Source organism: Salvelinus fontinalis, chromosome 1, assembly GCF_029448725.1.
Source record: "Salvelinus fontinalis isolate EN_2023a chromosome 1, ASM2944872v1, whole genome shotgun sequence".
Classification (NCBI taxonomy): Eukaryota; Metazoa; Chordata; class Actinopteri; order Salmoniformes; family Salmonidae; genus Salvelinus; species Salvelinus fontinalis.
Genome location: NC_074665.1, coordinates 23,512,950 through 23,538,600, shown reverse-complemented (window position 1 = coordinate 23,538,600; position 25,651 = coordinate 23,512,950). Strand labels below are relative to the sequence as shown.

Genomic DNA, 25,651 nt, shown 5'->3' with positions numbered 1-25,651 from the left:
CATACCTAGTACGTTTATATATTTACGTTTGAGTCGTTCAGCAGACGCTCCTATCCAGAGCGACTTACAGGAGCAATTACGGGTTAAGTGCCTTGCTCATGGGCACATCGGCAGCTTTCCAGGAGGAGGACTGACCACTGCTTATACATCATCCACCCTACATGCAGTACATTACAGTCGACTGTATATGACCCTGATACACACTGAGTGTCCAAAACATTATGAACACCTGCTCCTTCCATGACACAGACTGACCAGGTGAATCCAGGTGAAAGCTATGATCCCTTATTGATGTCACTTGTTAAATCCACTTCAATCAGGGGAGGAGACAGGTTACAGAAGGATTTGTAAGCCTTGAGACAATTTGAGACATGTATTCAAATCAAATTTATTTATATAGCCCTTCTTACATCAGCTGATATCTCAAAGTGCTGTACAGAAACCCAGCCTAAAACCCCAAACAGCAAGCAATGCAGGTGTAGAAGCACGGTGGCTAGGAAAAACTCCCTAGAAAGGCCTAAACCTAGGAAGAAACCTAGAGAGGAACCAGGCTATGAGGCGTGGCCAGTCCTCTTCTGGCTGTGCCGGTGGAGATTATAACAGAACATGGCCAAGATGTTGAAATGTTCATAAATGACCAGCAGGGTCAAATAATAATAATCACAGTAGTTGTCGAGGGTGCAACAAGTCAGCACCTCAGGAGTAAATGTCAGTTGGCTTTTCATAGCCGATCATTGAGAGTATCTCTACCGCTCCAGCTGTCTCTAGATAGTTGAAAACAGCAGGTCTGGGACAGGTAGCACGTCCGGTGAATAGGTCAGGGTTCTATAGCCGCAGGCAGAACAGTTGAAACTGGAGCAGCAGCACGGCCAGGTGGACTGGGGACAGCAAGGAGTCATCATGCCAGGTAGTCCTGAGGCATGGTTCTAGGGCTCAGGTCCTCCGAGAGAGAGAAAGAAAGAGAGAAAGAGAGAATTAGAGAGAGCATACTTAAATGCACACAGGACACCGGATAAGACAGGAGAAGTACTCCAGATATAACAGACTGACCCTAGCCCCCCGACACATAAACTACTGCAGCATAAATACTGGGGGCTGAGACAGGAGTGGTCAGGAGACACTGTGGCCCCATCCGATGAGACAGGCAGGATATAGACATGTATTGTGTACTTGTGCCATTCAGAGGGTGAATGGGCAAGACAAAAGATTTAAGTGCCTTTGACCGGGGTATGGTAGTAGATGCCAGGCACACCGGTTTGTGTCAAGAACTGCAACGCTGCTGGGTTTTTCTCACTCAACAGTTTCCCGTGTGTATCAAGAATGGTCCACCACCCAAAGTTCATCCAGCCAACTTGACACAACTGTGGGAAGCATTGGAGTCAACATGGGCCAGCATCCCTGTGGAACACTTTCGACACCTTGTAGAGTCCTTGTCCTGACGAATTGAGGCTGTTCTGAGGGCAAAATGGTATTGCTACTCAATATTGGGAAGGTGTTCCTAATGTTTGGTATAGTCAGTGTACATTACATGTGCATTACATTCAGCTTACCCGATCACCGGTTCACACCTGTCCTAAAAATAGCCTCCTTGTTAAATATAAATTTCTTTCAGGAATTATAAAGAAGCTAACTCGGCGAAATACCAGCAATGCACAAGCTCTGTCTTCAAGTCCAAATTCAAACGTCTAGCTATGTTTTTCTACTCTATGTCCGTCTGATTCGGACTCGGACCTACTTCCCTACTTTTCCATATAGTGACACTTCCCTTTGTTATGGTTTCTAAACTATACATTGTGCTCCAGTGGAACCCGATCCAATGAGAAAGGTCCACTGTGAGATGTGTAAGTCCCTGACAGAGATGACCCTGTCGCGGTTGTCTCAGTCCCTAGATGTAGCTTTGTTTCTCCGTTGTGTAGCGCTGTATTTGAACTACTGGGTTCTGAGAAAAGAGCGTTCTGTGGCAGGTTGTCTTGCAGTTGTCTTGCTGTTTCAGTGACTACTGTAAGTCCAGAAAGTATTGGCACGTGGGATGGAGGGAGAGATCCTTGTGAAGGCAATCGATGGATGAGTGTGTGTCTCTGTCGCTGTCTCTTCCTCCACGCTCGCTCGCTCTCTCTTCTCGCCCTCTCTTTTTTCCCTTTCTCTCTTCTCTATCACTCTTTCCTCCCAACTCTCTCTCCCTCTCTTTCTTCCCTCTCTTTCTTCCCTCTCTCTCTTTCCTCTCTTTCTTCCCTCTCTCTCTCTTTCCTCTCTCTTTCTTCCCTCTCTCTCTTTCCTCTCTCTCTTTCCTCTCTCTTTCTTCCCCCTCTCTCTCTCTCTTTCCTCTCTTTCTTCCCTCTCTCTCTCTTTTTCCTCTCTCTCTCTTTCATCTCTCTCTTTCTTCTCTCCTCTCTCGCTCTCTTTCTTCCCTCTCTCTTTCTTCTCTCTCGCTCTCCTTCTTCTCTCTCTCCCTCTCTCTCTCTCTCCAGGAATTATTTCCTGTGTTCTTTCCTGTGACTGGTGTTATTCTGGTCCCAGCCTAACCCGGTAATAAGAAGGAAAGCATCACTCGCTTAATAGCACTAGGGAAAGACAGGAAGAGAGGGCGCTCGACAGACCAACGATAAGAGACACTCTGCACTGTAATACTGTTCATGTCTGTGTGACACCAGTTATTGGACTTAACTGTTTGCTTGGTCTTTCTATCGTTCTCTCTCTCTCTCTCTCTCTCTCTCTCTCTCTCTCTCTCTCTCTCTCTCTCTCTCTCTCTCTCTCTCTCTCTCTCTCTCTCTCTCTCTCTCTCTCTCTCTCTCTCTCTCTCTCTCTCTCTCTCTCTCTCTCTCTCTCTCTCTCTCTCTCTCTCTCTCTCTCTCTCTGTTTCATTCAAGTTCCCTTCTTTCGTCATTCCCTTGTTATGTGTGTCACAGATTGAGGTTGGCCCAGATTTGACAGGGCAGCGTAGTTACATGATCAAGCCCTCAGTTCAGCCCCAGGTCAGAACATAACCGAAAAGCTACATCAGATCAATACAGAGGCTATGGGCTTCATACTGCTGACTCATGAGAGAGAGAGAGAGAGAAAAGATGAGCCATAGGAGAGAGAGAAGGAGATATAAGAGACTGTAACAGATCTGTTGCTTGTTGTCAGCCAAGTAGCAGAAGTCTGAGGCCGCTGATTGCTCTGGCGAATCCCCTCTGCTCTCCTCCCCGAGCAGAGAAGTGGGCATCTGTTGTCCTTTCCGGAGAATGACGATCCGTTAAGTTTGTGTTATTGCAGTGTCAGTACAACGGAAGCGTGATGAATATTCAAACCTTGAAGAAGTGCTGCTCGGCGTGAACAAATGTGCAGTGCTGCACTTTCCTGTGTAATTTGAGATGGCAACATCATCATCATCACGTTTAAAGACACTAAGACAGACAGAGGCGGTGTGCTGCTAACTGGTGATTTTGTCTCCCTACACCATCAAGGTCAGCCTTTATGCTGAGTGGAGCATTTCAGACTTAAGGAAGTCATGCTCCCCTCCACTCCCTCTCCTTTATCCCTCCTTCACTCCCTCCCACTTTCCCCCCTCCCTCTCCTGCCCCCCCCTTGTTTGTCAGCTTTCCTCCCGTTTTTTCCTCCATCCCTCTTACTCTTCCTCCCTCCCTCCCTCCCTCCCTGTGCAGTGTTGCAGATGCAGTTGCCATAGCGACCAGCCAATCCATGTTTGTCTGATATTTAGTCCAATAATAGCCCTGCTGGCTGAGAACTAACTCATCTCCTCTGGAGAGGGAGACAGAGAGGGGGGGGGGGACAGACAGAGAAGGAGAGAGGAAAAGGATGGAGAGAGGCAGAAAAACAGTGTCAGAGAGGTCAACAGAAGCTGTAGGAAGGACAAAGAGAGGGGGAGAGGGAGAAACAGGGGGCTAGAGGGAGAGAGAGTATTTTTTTATTTTTATAAAGCTCATCTTTTTTTTAGCCATGAATGGATCTGTCTCCATCCTTATACATTATCCAGGTGATGGATTGGATGGTATTCCTGTCATGTAAAACTGTGTGTGTGTGTGTGTGTGTGTGTGTGTGTGTGTGTGTGTGTGTGTGTGTGTGTGTGTGTGTGTGTGTGTGTGTGTGTGTGTGTGTGTGTGTGTGTGTGTGTGTGTGTGTGTGTCATCATAACACACTTACATGTGGCTACAGCCACCACACACACACTGTTTTTGCTGGACAGTAGAGAGTCCTGCTCTGTTTTATATTTTATATCAGCCTGGGGGGTCGGTTGGTTGGTGTAGTGATTGAAGTGGAGGGGTGTAGACTGAGTGTGTGTGTGTCTGAGAGAGATGGGATCTGACCTAGTTTCCCTCTGCGTGGGTCCCTGCACCACTGCAGTGCTGTCTGTCTGCCTCCCCGCCAACCAACCAACCAGTAAGAGACGCAGTGAGGTGCAGGTCAACAGGCCTCTACCATGCTCATAGAGTGGTGCTGCGGCCCCAGACATCCCCTCCCTTGACTGGGGTGAAAGGTCCCTGGCCTCCCCTCCATACCTCCAGCCTTTCCACCTACGCTCACACAGAGACACCCACCTACCATCTTGCTGCAAGCCTCTCGATCCTTGTACAGTATACCGAGATGTAGCCCCCGCTTGACCTTTACCCTCCACTCTTTCTCCTGATCATTCTCATCCTTCTCATCCCTCGCTTCTTCCCATTCGTCTTTACCCCCGGTCACCTCCAGCTTGGGCCTGAACAACTCTATCTCGGATCCAAATGCAACCTCGTCCCCTTCCCCCATGTCACTCGGACCCGTGAAGCATCAATAAGCTGGAAGGAATGGCGTCTTCGTTGATCTATTGATTTTGGCTGGGGTGACAAAGTGAGTGCCAAGTCTCTTTTAAAAAGGAGCGGTCGCTCCATCTGTAATGAAGAAACTCATTGAAGACACTTCTCTTGCTTTTCTTTCCCTCCGTTTGGCTCATCCTCATCGATATATTGATTTCCCTGATGGTCCTTCAGTGGTCCAGCCACCCATGTGATTATACTGGGTGCTTGAGAAGACGAGAGAGAGACGAGGGATTCTGGTTCATTGATCAGTGTCATGCTAGGCCTATTGAACCGAACGGAGAGAAGAGAAACTGGAGAATTTGAAGAGCCAGGTGTGATTGTTTAAGATGGACGGAGACTCCTGTTGTGAAGCCATTGTGGCTCCATCAGTGTGAATACTCAGCTGTCCGTGTAGAGTGTTGCTTTGTCCACTTCCGGGACGTATCACCGTAATTGACCCTGCTGATCGTTTAACTTCTACTGCCTCAGAAACCCGGATCCGGGAGCACCCCCCACCCCCCACACACTGTTTAGCATAGCTAGCATAGCTTCACAAGTAGATAGTAGCATCTAAATATCATTAAATCACAAGTCCAAGACACCAGATGAAAGATACAGATCTTGTGAATAAAGCCACCATTTCCGATTTTTAAAATGTTTTACAGGGAAGACACAATATGTAAAGATGTACATCTATTACCTAAAAACACATTAGCATAATCCACCATCTTTTATTTGTCCACCAACACCAGTAGCCATCACCAATTCGGCTAAACTAAGATATTTATAGCCCCTAACCAACAAAAAAACTCATTAGATGACAGTCTGATAACATATTTATGGTATGGGATAGGTTTTGTTAGAAAAAAGTGCATATTTCAGGTAGCTGCCATAGGTTACAATTGCACCCACCGTCACAAATGGACTAGAATAATTACAATGAGCAACGTGTTTACCTAACTACTAATCATCAAACATTTCGTAAAAATACACAGCATACACGAATCGAAAGACACAGATCCTGTGAATACAGACAATATTTCAGATTTTCTAAGTGTCTTACAGCGAAAACACAATAAATCGTTATATTAGCGTAGCACATAGCACATAGCAGCCCAGCATTGATTCTAGCCAAAGTGAGCGATAAAAGTCAACATCGCCAAAAGATATTAATTTTTTCACTAACCTTCTCAGAATTCTTCCGATGACACTCCTGTAACATCATTTTACAATATACATATACAGTTTGTTCGAAAAGGTGCATATTTAGCCATACAAAACCGTGGTTACACAATGAAAATAGTAGCAAAACAAGCCTGAAAATGTCGGTCGCCATCTTTCAGAGTGATCTGGTTTAATTAATAGCTAATCATATACTTGACTAAAAAATACAGGGTTTACAGGAATCGAAAGACAAATTAGTTCTTAATGCAACCGCTGATTTACATTTTTAAAATTATCCTTACTTTTCAATACAGGGTTCGCCAAGTGAAGCTATACCAAACAAAATGGCGAAATGTGCGTTTAAAATATTTCGACAGAAACACGATTTATCATATTAAATATTGCTTACTTTGAGCTGTTCTTCCATCAGATTCTTGGGCAATGTATCCTTTCTATGTTATAAACGTCTTTTGGTCGATAGATGTCCTCTGTCCTTCGAAATGTCCACCACCAACGACCGACACCCCAAAACGTGTCCAAAGTTTCAGAGTGCACAACAAATAAATTCCTCTAAAATCGCACTAAACGGATATAAATTGCTATAAAACGGTTCAAATTAACTACATTTTGATGTTTTTAACACCTAAAACGAGTGAAAACATGACCGGAGAAATATTGCTGGTTAGAAAACGATTTGGAACGAGGCAGGTCCGATGCCCTTCACGCTTCAGGCGCACGACGAGAAAGGGCGGTCTCTATACATTTTGGTCTTTTATACTGGCTGTGAATATCCCATCGATTCCATTGAAAGCGTGATGACGTACAGACACCCAGAGGAAGACGTAGGCAGTGTCGGTTTCTTCATAGCATTCACTGTCGCCTTAAAAACAGACCCCAGATCAGAGGTAAAAAAAATTGAAATCTGAACCCTGTCATGAAAAGTGCTGTAGAAATTGTTCTGTACAACTCAGAGACAAAATTTCAACTTCTATAGAAACTAGAAGGTGTTTTCTATCCAATAATAACAATAATATGCATATTGTACGATCAAGAATTTAGCACGAGGCAGTTTAATTTGGAGACACAAATATGCTAATGCGGAACAGCACCCCCTATAGTTCCAAGAGGTTAAAGGGGGTTCCCGTGTGGCCAGCGGTCTAAGGCCCTGCATCTCAGTGCTAGAGGCGTCACTACAGACCCTGGTTCGATTCCAGGCTGTATCACAACCGGCCGTGATTGGGAGTCCCATAGGGCGGCGCACAATTGGCCCAGCGTCATTAGGGTTTGGTAGGCCGTCATTGTAAATAACAATTTGTTCTTCACTGACTTACCTAGTTAAATAAAGATGAGGAATAAAGAGAGGACGTCAACACCGATGACAGCAGAAGAGGGGATGCGTGTGTCATCTGTGTTATCTGTCTCGGAGTACGGATGAATACTCTGTACCACCCTTGATGATAATAATGATGAATCTACCCTTATGGGAGTAGAGCTGGTCTCACTTTGCCATGCGTTAAACCTGTCTCCACTGTCGCGGCTGAACGTCTTCTGTTCACGTTATCAGTCCCATCAGTAGGCATGCTGAGACGATTCATGTCGTGGTGGATCCAATCCAAGTGTTGATGAACACTTGGTCTTGGTAGTCCCTCCTGTTCAATTATTGGGCTCTTATAATGCATTCATATTTCATATCATGTACTCTGAAGCAGATGAAATAAAACCGTATTGTCAGCGAAGGTTGTAACGAACGGCGGCACAATACACGGGTCCTTCAGGACCAGCTGAACCTCCACTGTCACGACACATTTTTAAATGTGTTTTTATTTAACTAGGCAAGTCAGTTAAGAACAAATTCTTATTTACAATGACGGCCTAGGTACAGTGGGCTAACTGCTTTGTTCAGGGGCAGAACGACAGATGTTTATCTTGTCAGCTCGGGGATTCGATCTAGCAAACTTTCGGTTACTGGCCCAACGCTCTAACCACTAGGCTACCTGCCACCTCACATGATTAAGAGTGTGGAGTTACATTATAGGATCTGTATAGTTAAGGCCTTTTGACCCCTCCTTCCACTGCTACTGTACATTAGTCAATTAGCTGACCTAGGCTACAGTGGCTTTGATCAACACACTCCTTGGCAGCCTCACTGCACGGCTCCACTGCTAGGCTGCTTTCTCTCTGTGTGTGTGTGTGTGTGTTCTATTATATGTGTGTGTGTGTGTGTGTGTGTTATTGTGTGCTTGTCTCTCTCCTCTCGCGTGTCTCCATCTCCTCCCTCTTTCTTTCTCTTTCCTTCAGATTGATTGTGCTCTTCCTCTTCTCCTCCTCTCTACGTTCAGGGGTCTTTGGATCAATAGACTTTTTGCTGCTAAGACATCTTTAAATGGCCTACTTAGTCATCTCCCCCATTTTAGAGTATATAGCTCTTCTTTTCATGGAAAAAAATGGTGGAGAAAGAGACATAGAGGAGGAGAGGAAGATATCCTCACTCTCACAGCTTGCTAAATATTGTAATGGTTGTTGGGATGTTTTGAAGGGTTGGAGTTCCTGCATTTGAGCAGTTTTTTGTTGTTGCTTCCTGTTGATTTTTCTGTGTTTTAATTTCACATTGGATGTTTTGGGGGCAGAAAAGGCTGGAAGGGACATGTCTGAGAAGAAACTGAGAGAAGGTGTAATTCGGCGAGTTAGCGGAAGCATTGGCTAATGGCTACCTTGTTGTAAATTCGGTTGAGTCACCGAGACTCTATATTCAAACCTTCAACTGTAAAGTGAACAATGGAGTTGAAAGCACTCCGACATCATCTCACTAACCATCTCTCTCTGACCTGTAGCGCTGCCGATGCCAGCGGGACTGCCTTGAACTATGAATCACTCTCTCTGTTGTGACTGAAGGACAATTCTAAACCCGCTGTGCCGCCTGGCTAGAACCATTAGCGACCTGAAAGAGGTGTGTTTACTTTCCCTTTCTTCTCCAGTGGGATGTCTAGGTTGGAGCTGGCTGGGAACACGGGAGACGTGTGAGAGAGCGGATGCAGATCCATTTTTAAGGGATAGGGTTGAGGTAGAAATGGCGGCTGTAGAGACCCTTTTATCCACCATTTCTATTCCTTCTCTCCCCCCTCCTTCCTTATTTCTCCTCCTCGGGCTGGATTATGTTTGCTCATGTTGTGGAGCACTGGATTGGGGGTTGGCCGCTTGGCTTGGGTGTTGAATTTGTGAGAGGAGTTGGCTATCTACCAGATACATGTGGGCCATTGGTTCGTCTCGACACTCTCCTACTCCCAGCCGCTCCCCCTCAGACATTAGTAATAGGCAGAAACACATGAGCATACTGTCCCCAAATCAAACTTTATTCGCCACATGCGCCGAATACGACAAGTGTAGACTTTACCGTGAAATGCTTACTTACAAGCCCTTAACCAACAGTGCAGTTCAAGAAGAAGAAAATGTATACCAAGTAAGCTAAAATAAAAATTATTAATAAAAATGAACACAATAAGAATAACAATAACGAGGCTATATAAAGAGGGCACCTTTACCGAGTCAGTGTGCAGGGGTACAGGCTAGTTGAGGTAATCTGTACATGTAGGTGGGGGCGAAGTGACTATGCATAGGTAACAAACAAACAGCGAGTAGCAGCAGTGTACAAGAGGGGGGGTCAATGTAAATTGTCTGGTGGCGATTTTTATGAATTGTTCAGCAGTCTAATGGCTTGGGGGTAGAAGCTGTTGCAGAGCCTTTTGGTCCTAGACTTGGCACTCCGGTACCGCTTGCTGTGCGGTAGCAGAGAAAACAGTCTATAACTTGGGTGACTGGAGGCTCTGACAATTTTATGGGCTTTCTTCTGACACCGCCTATTATATAGGTCCTGGATAGCAGGAAGCTTTGCCCCAGTGATGTACTGGGCCCTTCGCACTACCCTCTGTAGCGTCTTACGGTCAGATGCCGAGCAGTTGCCATACCAGGCGGTGATACAACCGGTCAGGATGCTCTCGATGGTGCAGCTGTAGAACCTTTTGAGGATCTGGGGGCCCATGCCAAATCTTTTCAGTCTCCTGATGGGGAAAAGGTTTTGTCGTGCCCTCTTCACGACTGTCTTGGTGTGTTTGGATCATGATAGTTCGTTGGTGATGTTGACACCAAGGAACTTAAAACACTCGACCCGCTCCACTACAGCCCCGTTGATGTTAATGAGGGCCTGTTCGGCCCACCTTTTCCTGTAGTCCACGATCACTTCCTTTGTCTCGCTCACATTGAGGGAGAGGTTGTTGTCCTGGCACCACACTGCCAGTTCTCTGACCTCCTCCCTATAGACCGTCTCATCGTTGTCGGTGATCAGGCCTACCACTGTTGTGTCGTCAGCAAACTTAATGATGGTGTTGGAGTAGTGTTTTGCTACGCAGTCGTGGGTGGACAGGGAATACAGGAGGGGACGAAGTACACACCCCTGAGGGGCCCCAGTGTCGAGAATCAGCGTGGCAGACATATTTTTGCCTACTCTTACCACCTGGGGGCGGCCTGTCAGGAAATCCAGGATCCAGTTGCAGAGGTGTTTAGTCCCAGAGTCCTTAGCTTAGTGATGAGCTTCGTGGGCACTATGGTGTTGATCACTGAGCTGTAGTCGATGAACATCATTCTCACAAAGGTGTTCCTTTTGTCCAGGTCAGAAAGGGCGGTGTGGAGTGCGATTGAGATTGCGTCATCTGTGGATCTGTTGGGGCGGTATGCGAATTGGGGTGGGTCTAGGGTATCCGGGAGGATGCTGTTGATGTGACCCATGACCAGCCTTTCAAAGCACTTCATGGCTACTGCGTGAGTGCCATGGGCCGGTAATCATTTAGGCAGGTTACCTTCGCTTCCTTGGGCACAGCGACTATGGTAGTCTGCTTGAAACATGTAGGTATTACAGACTTGGTCAGGGAGAGGTTGAAAATGTCAGTGAAGACACGCGCACGCACACACACACGCATACACACACACACACACACAATCTCAGTATTGATCAGAGGAGGCTGGCGGATTTTATTTTAGAACTGCTGTTAAGGAAAGCAAGGAAATTCGATCTGACAGGCTAACAGTGGGGGTTTCTCTCCCTCTCCGATCCACATCAACAGCACCCTATGGAGCCCCTCCCTCGGGGAAGGCGTGCTGCTCTTGGCATAGAACCTGCACTCTTGTTGAGCATCTGGTCTGTCTTTGTCTCTGCCAACAGATAGTCTATTCACATGCACTGTCCAGATTTGCGTCATACTACAACAAGTCCTCTGTCGTTAGTTAGCTTGATAGGTATTTCCCACCATAGCACTTTGAAAGGGACTTTAAAGTCTCTCAGAGAAGATTTTAAAAGGTCTAAATATAACCTACGCATATCAATTATTTTACACTGAACAAAAATATAAACGCAACATGTGAAGTGTTGGTCCCATGTTTCATGAGCTGAAATGAAAGATCCCAGAAATGTTCCATATGCACAAAAAGCTTATTTCTCTAAAACGTTCAAATTGTGTGTACAAATCTGTTTACATCCCAGTTAGTGAGCATTTATCCTTTGCCAAGATAATCCATCCACCTGACAGGTGTGGCATATCAAGAAGCTGATTAAACAGCATGGTCATTACACAGGTGCACCTTATGCTGGGGACAATAAAAGGCCACTATAAAATGTGAAGTTTTGTCACACAACACAATGCCTCAAGTTGAGGGAGCGTGCAATTGGCATGCTGACCGCAGGAATGTCCTCCAGAGCTGTTCCCAGAGAATTTAATGTTCTTTTCTCTACCATAAAGCTGCCTCCTATGTTGTTTTAGAGATTTTGGCAGTTCGTCCAACCAGCCTCACAAGCGCAAACCACATTTAACCACGCCAGCTTAGGACCTCCACATCCGGCTTCTTCACCTGCTGGATCGTCTGAGACCAGCCACCTGAACAGCTGATAAAACTGATGACTATTTCTTTCTGTTATAAAGCCCTTTTGTGGGGAAAAACTCATTTTGATTGGCTGGGCCTTGCTCCCCAGTGGGTGGGCCAGTCCCCCAAGTGGGTGGGCATATGCCCTCCCAGGCCCACCCATGGCTGCACGCCTGCCCAGTCATGTGAAATCCATAGATTAGGGCCTCAAGAATTTATTTCAATTGACTGATTTCCTTATATGAACTGTAACTCAGTAAAATTATAAATATTGTTGCATGTTGTGTTTAGATTTTTGCTCAGTATATAACCTAATCCTGAGCCCAGTCTTCTGCAAGCCACAGTGGCTTTGCTGAGTGACTTTACCTGTATCTCTTAAGTATGCGAAGTTCTCATATATTTTGCAGGAGACAGGCTTGGCTCCGAGACAAAAACACTCCTAAAAGGATGAGTCAGCGGTGTTGCCAGGATGCAGATAGGTTGCCCTGTCGGTCCCAAACCTCTAAGAAGATTCCCTACTTCTCTTCCTGTTCTTCCACTTTATCCTCAGAGAGGCTGGGGTAGATGGGGCAGAGGATTCATGTCAGAGAAGAGACAGTTACTGGGGAAGAGAGTAAGAAATAATGTTTTTTTTCTAGTAGGAGAGGAGAGGCAGTGGTGTCTGAGTGTCCGCCTGGGGGGAGAACTCGACTAAGACTGGTCTCTTAGTATTGGATTGATGTGACGTCAACAGTCAACTAATTTGCTTTCGTAGCATTTTCGTCTACCAGAATCACAGGGATTTAACAATGGATATTACATTTCTTAAGCGTTTTTTAGTATTAACCACATATAAAGATGTCCCAATACACATATTCTATGCAACGTCTGTGTGTCAGTGGCGGTCGGTGCTGTTTAAGATGAGGGGGGACACTTTTTTTATGAGCATGGCCTTATTTCTATTACAGCATATTGGATGACTCTCATTCATATTCCATTCACCCAGCTCAATGTAAAATCGATAGGTTTAGGCTATTACATGATACTCACATTTTCCCTATACCCATCATGAGGTTTCTACAACCAAGCCTATGAATGAAGGTTTATAACGGTGCACATGTCAAGAGACAAATTGGAGAATCAAGACAGTGGCACATTCAATACTGCCTTGCACACTCTTGCCTGCATCTAGCTAATTTATGGTGTAATCGTTAGTCCAACAGTTGTTAACGAACGTTTCTATTAGGCAAATCAAAGCAGTTTAGCAGTTACACCAGCGGGCCCCGGTTGCAATAAATTAATAAAACCGAAAGCTTACCTTGACTTGGAAGAGTTCCAGTGTTAGCTAGCTGGCTAAGGCTATCCAACATAAATAGCATTCCTCTCAGTTTGAGCCAGGTATTTGAGTAGGATAAATTAGCTAGCTGCATTAACTAGCAAAGTAAATTAAAGCGAAAAATTTTGGAAATATAGCTATCTCTCTCTTTACGCTGCTTCTCTTTTGTTTTTGAAGAAATGAATTTGAAACTGTTCAACTATTGTCTTTCTGTCTCTGAGTCAACTACCACATTTTAGGCACTGCAGTGCTAGCTAGCTGTAGCTTTTGATTTAAGTACTAGATTAATTCTCTGATCCTTTGTTTGGGTGGACAACATGTCAGTTCATGCTGCAAGAGCTCTGATAGATTGGAGGACGTCCTCTGGAAGTTGTCTTAATTACTGTGCCTACTAGGTTTTGTATTGAAGTCAATGTAGCCAGAGGAGGACGGAAGGTAGCTGTCCTCCGGCTACAGCATGGTGCTACCCCAGAGAGTGTTGAGGCTACTGTAAATCCATGATAATCGAGAATTTCAATAAGCATTTCTCTACAGCTGGCCATGCTTTCCACCTGGCTGCTCCGGCCAACAACTCTGCACCCCCCGCAGCAACGCGGGGCTTCAAAGGGGGAGACACTCTAGACCCAAACTGTTACAGACCCATATCCATCCTGGTCTGCCTTTCTAGTCTTCGAAAGCCAAGTGAACAAACGGATCACAGACCTTTTCGAATCCCACCGTACCTTCTCCGCTATGCAATCTGGTTTCTGAGCTGGCCATGGGTGCACCTCAGCCACGCTCAAGGTCCTAAATGATATCATAACCGCTATCGATAAAAGACAGTACTGTGCAGCCGTCTTCATCGACCTGGCCAAGTCTTTCGACACTGTCAATCACCGTATTCTTATTGGAAGACTCAATAGTCTTGGTTTCTCTAATGACTGCCTCGCTTGGTTCACCAACTACTTCTCAGATAGAGTTCAGTGTGTCAAATCGGAGGGCCTGTTGTCTGGACCTCTGGCAGTCTCTATGGGGGTGCCACAGGGTTCAATTCTCGAGCTGACTCTTTTCTCTGTATACATCAATGATGTCGCTCTTGCTGCTGGTGATTCTTTGATCCACCTCTACGCAGACGACACCATTCTGTAAACATCTGGCCCTTTGGACACTCTGTTAACAAAACTCCAAACGAGCTTCAATGCCATACAACACGCCTTCCGTGGCCTCCAACTGCTCTTAAATGCTAGTAAAACAAAATGCATGCTCTTCAACCGATCGCTGCACGCACCCGCCCCCCACATAGCATCACTACTCTGGACGGTTCTGACTTAGAATATGTGGACAACTATAAATACCTAGGTGTCTGGCTAGACTGTAATCTCTCCTTCCAGACTCACATTAAGCATCTCCAATCCAAAGTTAAATCTAGAATCGGCTTCCTATTTCGCCACAAAGCCTCCTTCACTCATGCTGCCAAACCTACCATCGTAAAACTGACTATCCTACCGATCCTTGACTTTAGCAATGTCATTTACGAAATAGTCTCCAACACTCTACTCAGCAAATTGGATGCATTCTATCACAGTGCCATTCGTTTTGTCATCAAAGCCCCATATACTACCCACCACTGCGACCTGTATGCTCTCGTTGGCTGGTCCTCACTACATAATCGTCGCCAAATCCACTGGCTCCAGGTCATCCCCATATTATTTTTATTTACTTTTTTTTTGCTCATTTGCACACCAGTATTTCTACTTGCACATCATACAAGTCTTTGCTAGGTAAAGCTCCGCCTTCTCAGCTCACTGGTCACCATAGCAACACCCACCCGTAGCATGCGCTCCAGGAGGTATATTTCACTGGTCATCCCCAAAGCCAACACCTCTTTGGCCACCTTTCCTTCCAGTTCACTGCTGTCAATTATTTATTTATTTTATTTTATTTACCGTTATTTTAACAGGTAAGTTGACTGAGAACACGTTCTCATTTGCAGCAACGACCTGGGGAATAGTTACAGGGGAGAGGAGGGGGATGAATGAGCCAATTGTAAACTGGGGATTATTAGGTGACCATGATGGTTTGAGGGCCAGATTGGGAATTTAGCCAGGACACCGGGGTTAACACCCCTACTCTTACGATAAGTGCCATGGGAACTTTAATGACCTCAGAGAGTCAGGACACCCGTTTAACGTCCCATCCGAAAGACGGCACCCTACACAGGGCAGTGTCCCCAATCACTGCCCTGGGGCATTGGGATATTTTTTAGACCAGAGGAAAGAGTGCCTCCTACTGGCCCTCCAACACCACTTCCAGCAGCATCTGGTCTCCCATCCAGGGACTGACCAGGACCAACCCTGCTTAGCTTCAGAAGCAAGCCAGTAGTGGTATGCAGGGTGGTGACTAAAACAAATTGCAAAAATCACTGAAGTTGGAGACTTATTTAACCCTCCCTAACTTTAAGCGTCAGCTGGTAGAGCAGCTTACCAATTGCTGCAGCTGTACATAGTCCATCTGTAAATAGCCCATCCAACCAACTACCTACCTCATCCCCATATGTGTTTTTGTTTTTCTGCTCTTTTGCACACCAGTATTTCTACTTGCACATCCTCATCTGCACATATACAGTTGAAGTCGTAAGTTTACGTACACTTATGTTGGAGTCATTACAACTCGTTTTTCAACCACTCCACAGGACATCTACTTTGTTCATGACACAAGTAATTTTACAACAATTGTTTATAGACAGATTATTTCACTTATAATTCACTGTATCACAATTCCAGTGGGTGAGAAGTGTACATACAGTTGAAGTAGGAAGCTTACATACACCTTAGCCAAATACATTTAAACTCAGTTTTTCACAATTCCTGACATTTAATCCTAGTACAAATTATGTCAATTAGCCTATCAGAAGCTTCTAAAGCCATGACATCATTGTCTGGAATGTTCCAAGCTGTTTAAAGGCACAGTCAACTTAGTGCATGTAAACTTCTGACCCCCTGGAATTGTGATACAGTGAATTCTAAGTGAAATTATCTGTCTGTAAATAATTGTTGGAAAAATTACTTGTGTCATGCACAAAGTAGATGTCCTAACCGACTTGCCAAAACTATAGTTTGTTGACAAGCAATTTGTGGAGTGGTTGAAAAACGAGTTTTAATGACTCCAACCTAAGTTTGTGTAAACTTCCGACTTCCACTGTATGCTAAGTTGACTGTGCCCTTAAACATCTTGGAAAATTCCAGAAAATGATGTTATGGCTTTAGAAGCTTCTGATAGGCTAATTGACATAATTTGAGTCACTTGGAGGTGTACCTGTGGATGTATTTCAAGGCCTACCATCAAACTCAGTGCCTCTTTGCTTGACATCATGGTAAAATCAAAAGAAATCAGCCAAGACCTCAGGAAAAAAATTGTAGACCTCCACAATTCTGGTTCATCCTTGGGAGCAATTTCCAAACGCCCGAAGGTACCACGTTCATCTGTACAAACAATAACACCATGGGACCACGCAAATCAATCCCAGAACAACAGCAAAGGACCCTGTGAAGATGCTGGAGGAAACAGGTACAAAAGTATCTATATCCACAGTAAAAACGAGTCCTATATCGACATAACCTGACAGGCCGCTCAGCAAGGAAGAACCCACTGCTCCAAAACCGCCATAAAAAATACAGATTACGGTTTGCAACTGTACATGGGGACAAAGATCGTACTTTTTGGAGAAATGTCATCTGGTCTGATAGAACAAAAATAGAACTGTTTGGCCATAATGATCATCGTTATGTTTGGAGGAAAAAGGGGGAGACTTGCAAGCCAAAGAACACCATCCCAACCGTGAAGCACCGGGGTGGCAGCATCATGTTGTGGGGATGATTTTCTGCAGGGGGGACTGGTGCACTACACAAAATAGATGGCATCATGAGAAAGGAAAATTATGTGGATATATTGAAGCAACATCTCAAGACATCAGTCAGGAAGTTAAAGCTTGGTCGCAAATGGGTCTTCCAAATGAACAATGACCCCAAGCACACTTCCAAAGTTGTGGCAAAATGGCTTAAGGACAACAAAATCAAGGTATTGGAGTGGCCACCACAAAGCCCTGACCTCAATCCTATAGAAAATGTGTGGGCAGAACTGAAAAAGCGTGTGCGAGCAAGAAGGCCTACAAACCTGACTCAGTTACACCAGCTCTGTCAGGAGGAATGGGCCAAAATTCCGCCAACTTATTGTGGGAAGCTTGTGGAAGGCTACCAAATACTAATTGAGTGTATGTAAACTTCTGACCCACTGAGAATGTGATGAAAGAAAATAAAAGTTGAAATAAATCATTCTCTCTACTATTATTCTGACATTTCACATTCTTAAAATAAAGTGGTGATCCTAACTGAGTTTTTACTAGAATTAAATGTCAGGAATTGTGGAAAAACTGAGTTTAAATGTACACTGCTCAAAAAAATAAAGGGAACACTTAAACAACACAATGTGACTCCAAGTCAATCACACTTCTGTGAAATCAAACTGTCCACTTAGGAAGCAACACTGATTGACAATAAATTTCACATGCTGTTGTGCAAATGGAATAGACAACAGGTGGAAATTATAGGCAATTAGCAAGACACCCCCAATAAAGGAGTGGTTCTGCAGGTGGTGACCACAGACCACTTCTCAGTTCCTATGCTTCCTGGCTGATGTTTTGGTCACTTTTGAATGCTGGCGGTGCTTTCACTCTAGTGGTAGCATGAGACGGAGTCTACAACCCACACAAGTGGCTCAGGTAGTGCAGCTCATCCAGGATGGCACATCAATGCGAGCTGTGGCAAGAAGGTTTGCTGTGTCTGTCAGCGTAGTGTCTAGAGCATGGAGGCGCTACCAGGAGACAGGCCAGTACATCAGGAGACGTGGAGGAGGCCGTAGGTGGGCAACAACCCAGCAGCAGGACCGCTACCTCCGCCTTTGTGCAAGGAGGAGCACTGCCAGAGCCCTGCAAAATGACCTCCAGCAGGCCACAAATGTGCATGTGTCTGCTCAAACGGTCAGAAACAGACTCCATGAGGGTGGTATGAGGGCCCGACGTCCACAGGTGGGGGTTGTGCTTACAGCCCAACACCGTGCAGGACGTTTGGCATTTGCCAGAGAACACCAAGATTGGCAAATTCGCCACTGGGGCCCTGTGCTCTTCACAGATGAAAGCAGGTTCACACTGAGCACATGTGACAGAGTCTGGGGACGCCGTGGAGAACGTTCTGCTGCCTGCAACATCCTCCAGCATGACCGGTTTGGCGGTGGGTCAGTCATGGTGTGGGGTGGCATTTCTTTGTGGGGCCGCACAGCCGTCCATGTGCTCGCCAGAGGTAGCCTGACTGCCATTACGCACCGAGATGAGATACTCAGACCCCTTGTGAGACCATATGCACATGCACATTTGTGGCCTGCTAGAGGTAATTTTGCAGGGCTCTGGCAGTGTTCCTCCTTGCACAAAGGCGGAGGTAGCGGTCCTGCTGCTGGGTTGTTGCCCTCCTACGGCCTCCTCCACGTCTCCTGATGTACTGGCCTGTCTCCTGGTAGCGCCTCCATGCTCTGGACACTATGCTGACAGACACAGCAAACCTTCTTGCCACAGCTCGCATTGATGTGCCATCCTGAATGAGCTGCACTACCTGAGCCACTTGTGTGGGTTGTAGACTCCGTCTCATGCTACCACTAGAGTGAAAGCACCGCCAGTATTCAAAATTGACTAAAACATCAGCCAGGAAGCATAGGAACTGAGAAGTGGTCTGTGGTCACCACCTGCAGAACCACTCCTTTATTGGGGGTGTCTTGCTAATTGCCTATAATTTCCACCTTTTGTCTATTCCATTTGCACAGCAGCATGTGAAATGTATTGTCAATCAGTGTTGCTTCCTAAGTGGACAGTTTGATTTCACAGAAGTGTGATTGACTTGGAGTTACATTGTGTTGTTTAAGTGTTCCCTTTATTTTTTTGAGCAGTGTATTTGGCTAAGGTGTATGTAACCTTCCGACTTCAACTGTATCACTCTAGTGTAAATTGTTAAATTGTAATTACTTTGCCACTATTGGCCTATTTATTGCCTTACCTCCTAGCATCATTTGCGCACACTGTATACATATTTTTCTATTGTGTTATTGACTGTACATTTGTTTTTCCCATGTGTAACTCTGTGTTATTGTTTTTGTCGCACTGATTTGCTTTATCTTGGCCAGGTCACAGTTGTAAATGAGAACTTGTTCTCAACTGGCCTACCTGGTTAAATAAAAGTGAAATATATATATATTTTTTTTAAACATGTATAAAAGACTTTCATTGCAGTGTGTTTAATCAGTGTGTTTTAATCACTTATTTGTTATTTGGTTATGTGAATATATTTAGTATAGTTTTCTCTAAAAATTCTAACTTTTTAATTTTTATTATTTTTTTTAATGTATTTTTACTGAGTAGGATGGTCCTCCCCTTCCTCCTCTGAGGAGCCTCCACTGGTGTGTGTATGCTGTGTGTGTTTGTAAACTTAACCCTGCTTGCCCTTCAAGTGAGCAGATAGCAGCTGATAGCAGACCTGTGGCTATGCTTACCATGCTATCCCCTGAGACACTGACGGACGGACAGAGACAGACGGACGGACAGAGACGGACGTACACAGAGAAAGAGAGGTGGTGAAAGCACCAAAGACAGACCCGGGCATTCATCAGAGCTGTTGTCCTATTGGCTGGCCCTGGCATGGGCAGCCATGACAGATGGAGAGGTTTGCAGGGTTGCCCTGGTAACCCTGCGCCGCTGCAGCCCTCATTGCTAGGCTACAGTGCTGTATGTATAATGCAGAAGTCTGACGTGGGTAGTTTGAGGTGATTTGTTTTTGTTTGTTAGGCGTTGTTGCGTAACTAATGGGTGTCGAGGTCTCGTTGATTAATTTCTGTAGACTTAGCACCACTGGTTGAGTGGATGTTTTGGCTCCGGCCGTTTCCACGAGTCACCAAGGGTATTATCATGAATGATGTTTGTTGACAAACGATGCGAGCGACCGTCGTTATGGTGGAATGGTGTCAGGATGAGAGTTGGATTACGTAGACGAGCATTTCTCTCGCTCTCTTCCCAGGTGCTGTAGTTCACTGTAGCACTAGTTACAGCTCTTAAACACACTCTTTAAAACACTCCGTCTGTTTGCCCACACACCCTGACTCCCTCACAAAGGCTTCTTTTCCCCTCAACAAATCTTTGATTTGCCTCATTGATCCTCTCAAAGAGGGAATAGTGCAAGATGGCCATTCAGCCAGAAACCCCTTCACTAGATGTGGCAAGTGCTAAAAGCCAATCGGCTGGTGAGCCGTACCTACCGTACAGGCACAGGGATCATTCCTGGGGTATAGGCTAGCCTAGCGTGGGCTCGCTATTGTCAATCTGCATTACCAGAACACCATGGTCTATAGCAGGCCTCTCCATCCCTATTCCTGGAGATCTACCCTCCTGCAGGTTTTCGCTCCAACCCCAGTTGTAACTAACCTGATTCAGCTGGTCAACCCGCTAATTATTAGAATCAGGTGCACTAGATTAGGGTTGGAGTGAAAACCGAGAGGATGGTAGCTCTCCGGGAACAGGGATGGAGAGCCTTGCTCTATAGTCTATATCTATGCGCGTTGGCATCCAGTTCGCTGTCATGTCCATATTATGACGAGGAATATCCACAATGGGGAAGGATGCCCATTCAATTGCAGTGAACCATATCAGTGTTTTTGGTGTAAAAGGGCCTTTAGCCTTTTGAACGAGCACACACATCATACATTATACACCATACATCATACACCATACATCATACACCATACACCATACACCATACTCTCTCTCTGCTGATATTGATGTAACAGCTGTAAGCTATGCATGTACAACACATGCTTAACAAGTCTTTCTTTCTCTCTCTCTTTCTCTCTCTCTTTCTCTCTCTCTCTCTCTTCTCTCTCTTTCTCTCTCTCTCTCGCTCTCGCTCTCTCGCTCTCTCGCGCTCTCTCTCTCTGCAGTGAGAAGAGGAAGCTGCAAGTGAATATCGCCAGTCCCATCCAGTGCAGTATGAACGGCAGGAAGTGCACCATCATTGTGGAGCCCAAAATCAACCAATCACAGCCAGACTTCACTAAGAGCCGCTCCGGTTACATCCTGGCAGTTCCTGGAAACTAAAAGGGCCTCTCGGGGGCCACTCGGTCTGTGACGATGACAAGTGTCAAATGAAGACTACAAGAACCATATATCTATTAGGTATAGAGCTGATTTGTGAACTAGATAGTATGGCATGATGCATGGGAGGATTTGAGCTCTCAGAATGACAGACATGCCAAATGTTTACCTTTTTTGAATGGGTATTTATTTTTCGCAACATTTTTTTTTTCAATTGGACATGTAAGATATTTAATACATGCAAATGTATTTTTTGTTTGTTAGACTCGCACACATGCACAACAATAATTCACCAAAGAGTAGATTTTTTCCCCCTCACTCTTCAATATCAAGTTCATATGTTTTATTGGGGCATTAATCCTTTTATATTACGCTAGCTTTGGTTTATCATGATTAGAATCAGATTTCGTTATTTATTTTGATCTCAAGTGGAGATTTGATGGAACGTTTTTTTAACAATACCCTTTTGTTTTGGACTAGAGACTCGCAAACAGTCCTCCATGTACACATTGGAAACAAGAACGGGAGAGAAGGTTGTCCCGTGTATTTCAGGGACAGAACCCGTGTCAGAGGCACAGATGAGAAGTGTTTAGTGGGTTAGTCACAGGGTGTGGAGTGGGATGTGTTGAGCATATCTTGAACCCGAACGTCACGACGTGCTCTGAGGGGAGCATTAAAATCTCAATTTAAAACCTGTTATCTGTTCTCTCTGTGTACTGTATGTACATTAATAGTACTCTACATGCTTATAGTATTACGCAAAATGTGCTTATGAGTGGACCTGCCCTGCCAGATTGTGTACATTTCATGGCAATAGTTCTAGATAATGATTTATTGATGCATCGTAAATTACTTAATCCATTATGTCAACATTTCAGCATGCCTATGCTATATGACCACAGCCAGATGCTGTACGTTTACCATAGACGAGAGAAAGGAAGTCGACACTGTACCCGCGCAGTAAATCAGTAGTATTGTGTTCCAGTGTGACTAGGCCTGCCCACTGGGCACGCACTGGTTAAATCAACGTTGTTTCCACGTTGAACCCACTCGGAATAGACGTTGAATTGGAATGGACGAATTGGAATAGACGTTGAATTGCCGTCTGTGCCCAGTGGGTATTGACTTAGACTGAGATGACAGTGGAGGGATATCATGAACACCGCCATTTACCCAGATCCTTGGCCTACTTCCAGTAGTTCTAGTTTCAGTGTCAACGTACTGCTGCAGGTATCAATCACTCTGTCACTTGGCATTCTTTTCAGAGTGGAAAAAAGTTTTCTCTAATCACTTTCAGAATTGCTGCTGAGCGCTAATTGCTTTGAATATCGTCCAGAAAAATCGGTATTGTAATTAGTTAGTTAGCGTCCCTCTCAACTGATCAAATATTCCTTACCTTGCAGCTATGGCCTATGATGACCTTGTTCTGTTGGTTAATACGCCACTTCAGGCCAGGAAATGTCCCTGTACTGGGGTAAAGTTGTAGGCTATGTATTGTGTTGTGGGTATTATCAGTGACGTCACAGTAGTATCTCTAACGGCAGGTGTTTAATATGTGGCTAGTCCTCAGAGCTGCCTGTATGACTTGGTTATTATGAGTAGGCCAACTATAGCTACCCCCCCCCCCCCCCCCCCCCCCCCCCATATCCTCCAGTTATACAATATGTTTCCCGACAGGGCTTCTCTATTCCGCTACTCATCATTACAATGCTCTGTCTGTGACTGTGTGTCACATCCCACCGAAATAGGTTTCTCTCTCCTGTCTCCCAACATCCCTGTCTTGTAGGGAAGGATACTTTTGTCTGAGAACAAAAGCCCAGCCTGGCTGCCTCCTCTCCTCCCCACTTATTCTCCCCTCACTCCATCACATCTTGGCACTATGCCCGGGTGGGTAGACTGTGCAACTGCAGAGCCGAGGGGGAGTTTACTCTGAACCCCCCCCCCCCCCCCCCCGTGCCCTGAGGAGAGAGGGAAAGGAAGGAGGAGACGAAAGAGAAAGAGGGAGGGAAAGTGCATCAATGAAGACACTGAGCTAGATGAGATGCCCACTTTCCCCACTACTACATAAATAGGACGGGACCAACACGTGGTTCTTCAGTTGAGTAAGGATTCTAATGGTTCACTGTCACTCTTTGGGGTGCAGCATGGAGACTGCTCATATCCTGGGTCCTCTACCGTACATCCAGTGCAAATGGGGGAAAAGTAATCAAAGTGAAAATAGGTTACTTTTTCCATCAAGTTTTCCAGATTTTTTTGTTATTGAGTCCATGGCCATTTAGTCTCTTACACTCAATGTTCTTTCAGCTTTACCTTACGGTTTGTGATCTGTGACTCCAGAAGGTGTTGTGTCTGCTGCATCCTTATCCCTCATTGGTTTGTGTTGGGTTTGACTTGTCTGATCTCAAGCTACAATCCCTTCAATTGTTGTTTTTTCTCCCCTAGCCGGATATCACTAAAGTTCCTTCTCAAAGGGATCCCGGTCTATGTTATTTCATCGAGTTTCTTCTGTTGGTAACCCTTTTGATTACGATGTGTCCCATATTCCCAACTTTTCATGGTTAAAATGGTTTAAATTGTACTGCAAAGATATCCGAATATATTCAATACACCAAAAATCTAGATGAATATAGAGAGAGTTTGATCAGAAAATGTACGTGCCTAATTTTGTATTTTGCATATTTATGTAATATATCAATATTGATAATGAAAGAAAAAGTGTTTGGACCAAATCTGAAGGGAACTTCACTGTTTTGTTATATGCAAGAGCCACAATGATAGTTATTTGATGAATCATTTGATTAATAAATGTATTTGCTCAAGTTCGCTCAATGACTTCATCCTTTGTTGGCATACAGCATTCGATATTACTCACCTAGTCTCGCGTGTGTGTGTGTGTGTGTGTGTGTGTGTGTGTGTGTGTGTGTGTGTGTGTGTGTGTGTGTGTGTGTGTGTGTGTGTGTGTGTGTGTGTGTGTGTGTGTGTGTGTGTGTGCGCGCAAAATTGTGAATGGGGAGATGTGATGATGACACCCTTTTTATCTCTCTTCAAGCAGGAAAAGACATGGTTCATCAAGGTCTGCTGGTATATAGGCTAGTCTGTGATGTTTTTTTCCTTCTCCCAGCTGTTGTGTTGTCTGTGTGATTTTTGGGGGCACCAAACCAGGCTAAACCGCCTGCTAACCTAGCAGCTGTTTCCCTAGATAATGTCGCGACAGCCAAAGCCTCTGCAGTCAGGTCAGGTCAACAGCATCACCACTTCCCACTCCCTGTTCCCACTCCCTGTCCTCAACAGACACATCATCAGCCTTCTGATGGACGATCACTAAATTAAATCAAATGTGTCACATGCGCCGAATACAACAGACCTTACCGTGAAATGCTTACTTACAAGCCCTTAACCAACAATGCAGAGTAAGAAAATATTTGCTAAATAAACTGAAGTTCAAAAAAGTAACACTGTAAAATAATCAATAATGAGGCTATATACAGGGGGTACAGGTACCGAGTCAATGTGTGGGGGTACGGGTTAGTCGAGGTCATTTGTACATTAGGGGTAAAGTGACTATGCATAGATAATAAGCAGCAGCGTAAAAAAAAAAAAAAGGGTCCATTCAAATAGTCCGGGTAGCCATTTGATTAACTGTTCGGCAGTCTTATGGCTTGGAAGATAGAAGCTGTTAAGGAGCCTTTTGGACCTTAACAGCTCGGGTACCGCTTGCTGTGCGATAGCAGGGAGAACAGTCTAGGAATTGGGTGGCTGGAGTCTTTGAAAATGTTTAGGGCCTTCCTCTGACACCGCCTGGTATAGAGGTCCTGGATGGCAGCAAGCTTGGCCTCAGTGATGTACTGGGCCATACGTACTACCCTCTGTATCGCCTTGCGGTTGGATGCCGAGCAGTTGCCATACCAGGAGGTGATGCAACCAGTCAGGATGCTCTCGATGGTGAAGCTGTAGAACCTTTTGAGGATCTAGAGACCCATGCCAAATCTTTTCAGTCTCCTGAGAGGGAATAGGTGTTGCCGTGCCCTCTTCACGACTGTGTTGGTGTGTTTGGACTATGATAGTTTGTTGGTGATGACGACACCAAGGAACTTGAAGCTCATGACTCGCTCCACTACAGCCCTGTCGATCTGAATGGAGCCATTCAGCTCCTTTGTCTTCCTCATGTTGAGAGAGAGAGAGGTTGTTGTCCTGGCACCACACTGCCAGTTCTCTGATCTCCTCCCTATAGGCTGTCTCATCGTTGTCGGTGATCAGGTCTACCGCCGTTGTCGTCGGCAAACTTAATAATGGTGTTGGAGTTGTGCTTGGCCACGCAGTCGTGGGTGA

The 25,651-nt window shown here is 45.2% G+C and overlaps 1 protein-coding gene across 1 annotated transcript in view; it reads left to right on the top strand.

Annotated features, from left to right (window-relative positions):
* Nucleotides 1-22,959, top strand: part of LOC129843555 (unconventional myosin-Id-like) — a 118,856-nt gene extending 95,897 nt beyond the window's left edge. The window contains exon 22 of the mRNA XM_055912304.1: nucleotides 21,169-22,959. Coding sequence (XP_055768279.1) covers nucleotides 21,169-21,325 — 157 coding nt within the window. The 3' untranslated portion in view covers nucleotides 21,326-22,959. The remainder of the gene's footprint in view (nucleotides 1-21,168) is intronic.
* Nucleotides 22,960-25,651: the final 2,692 nt, after the last annotated feature.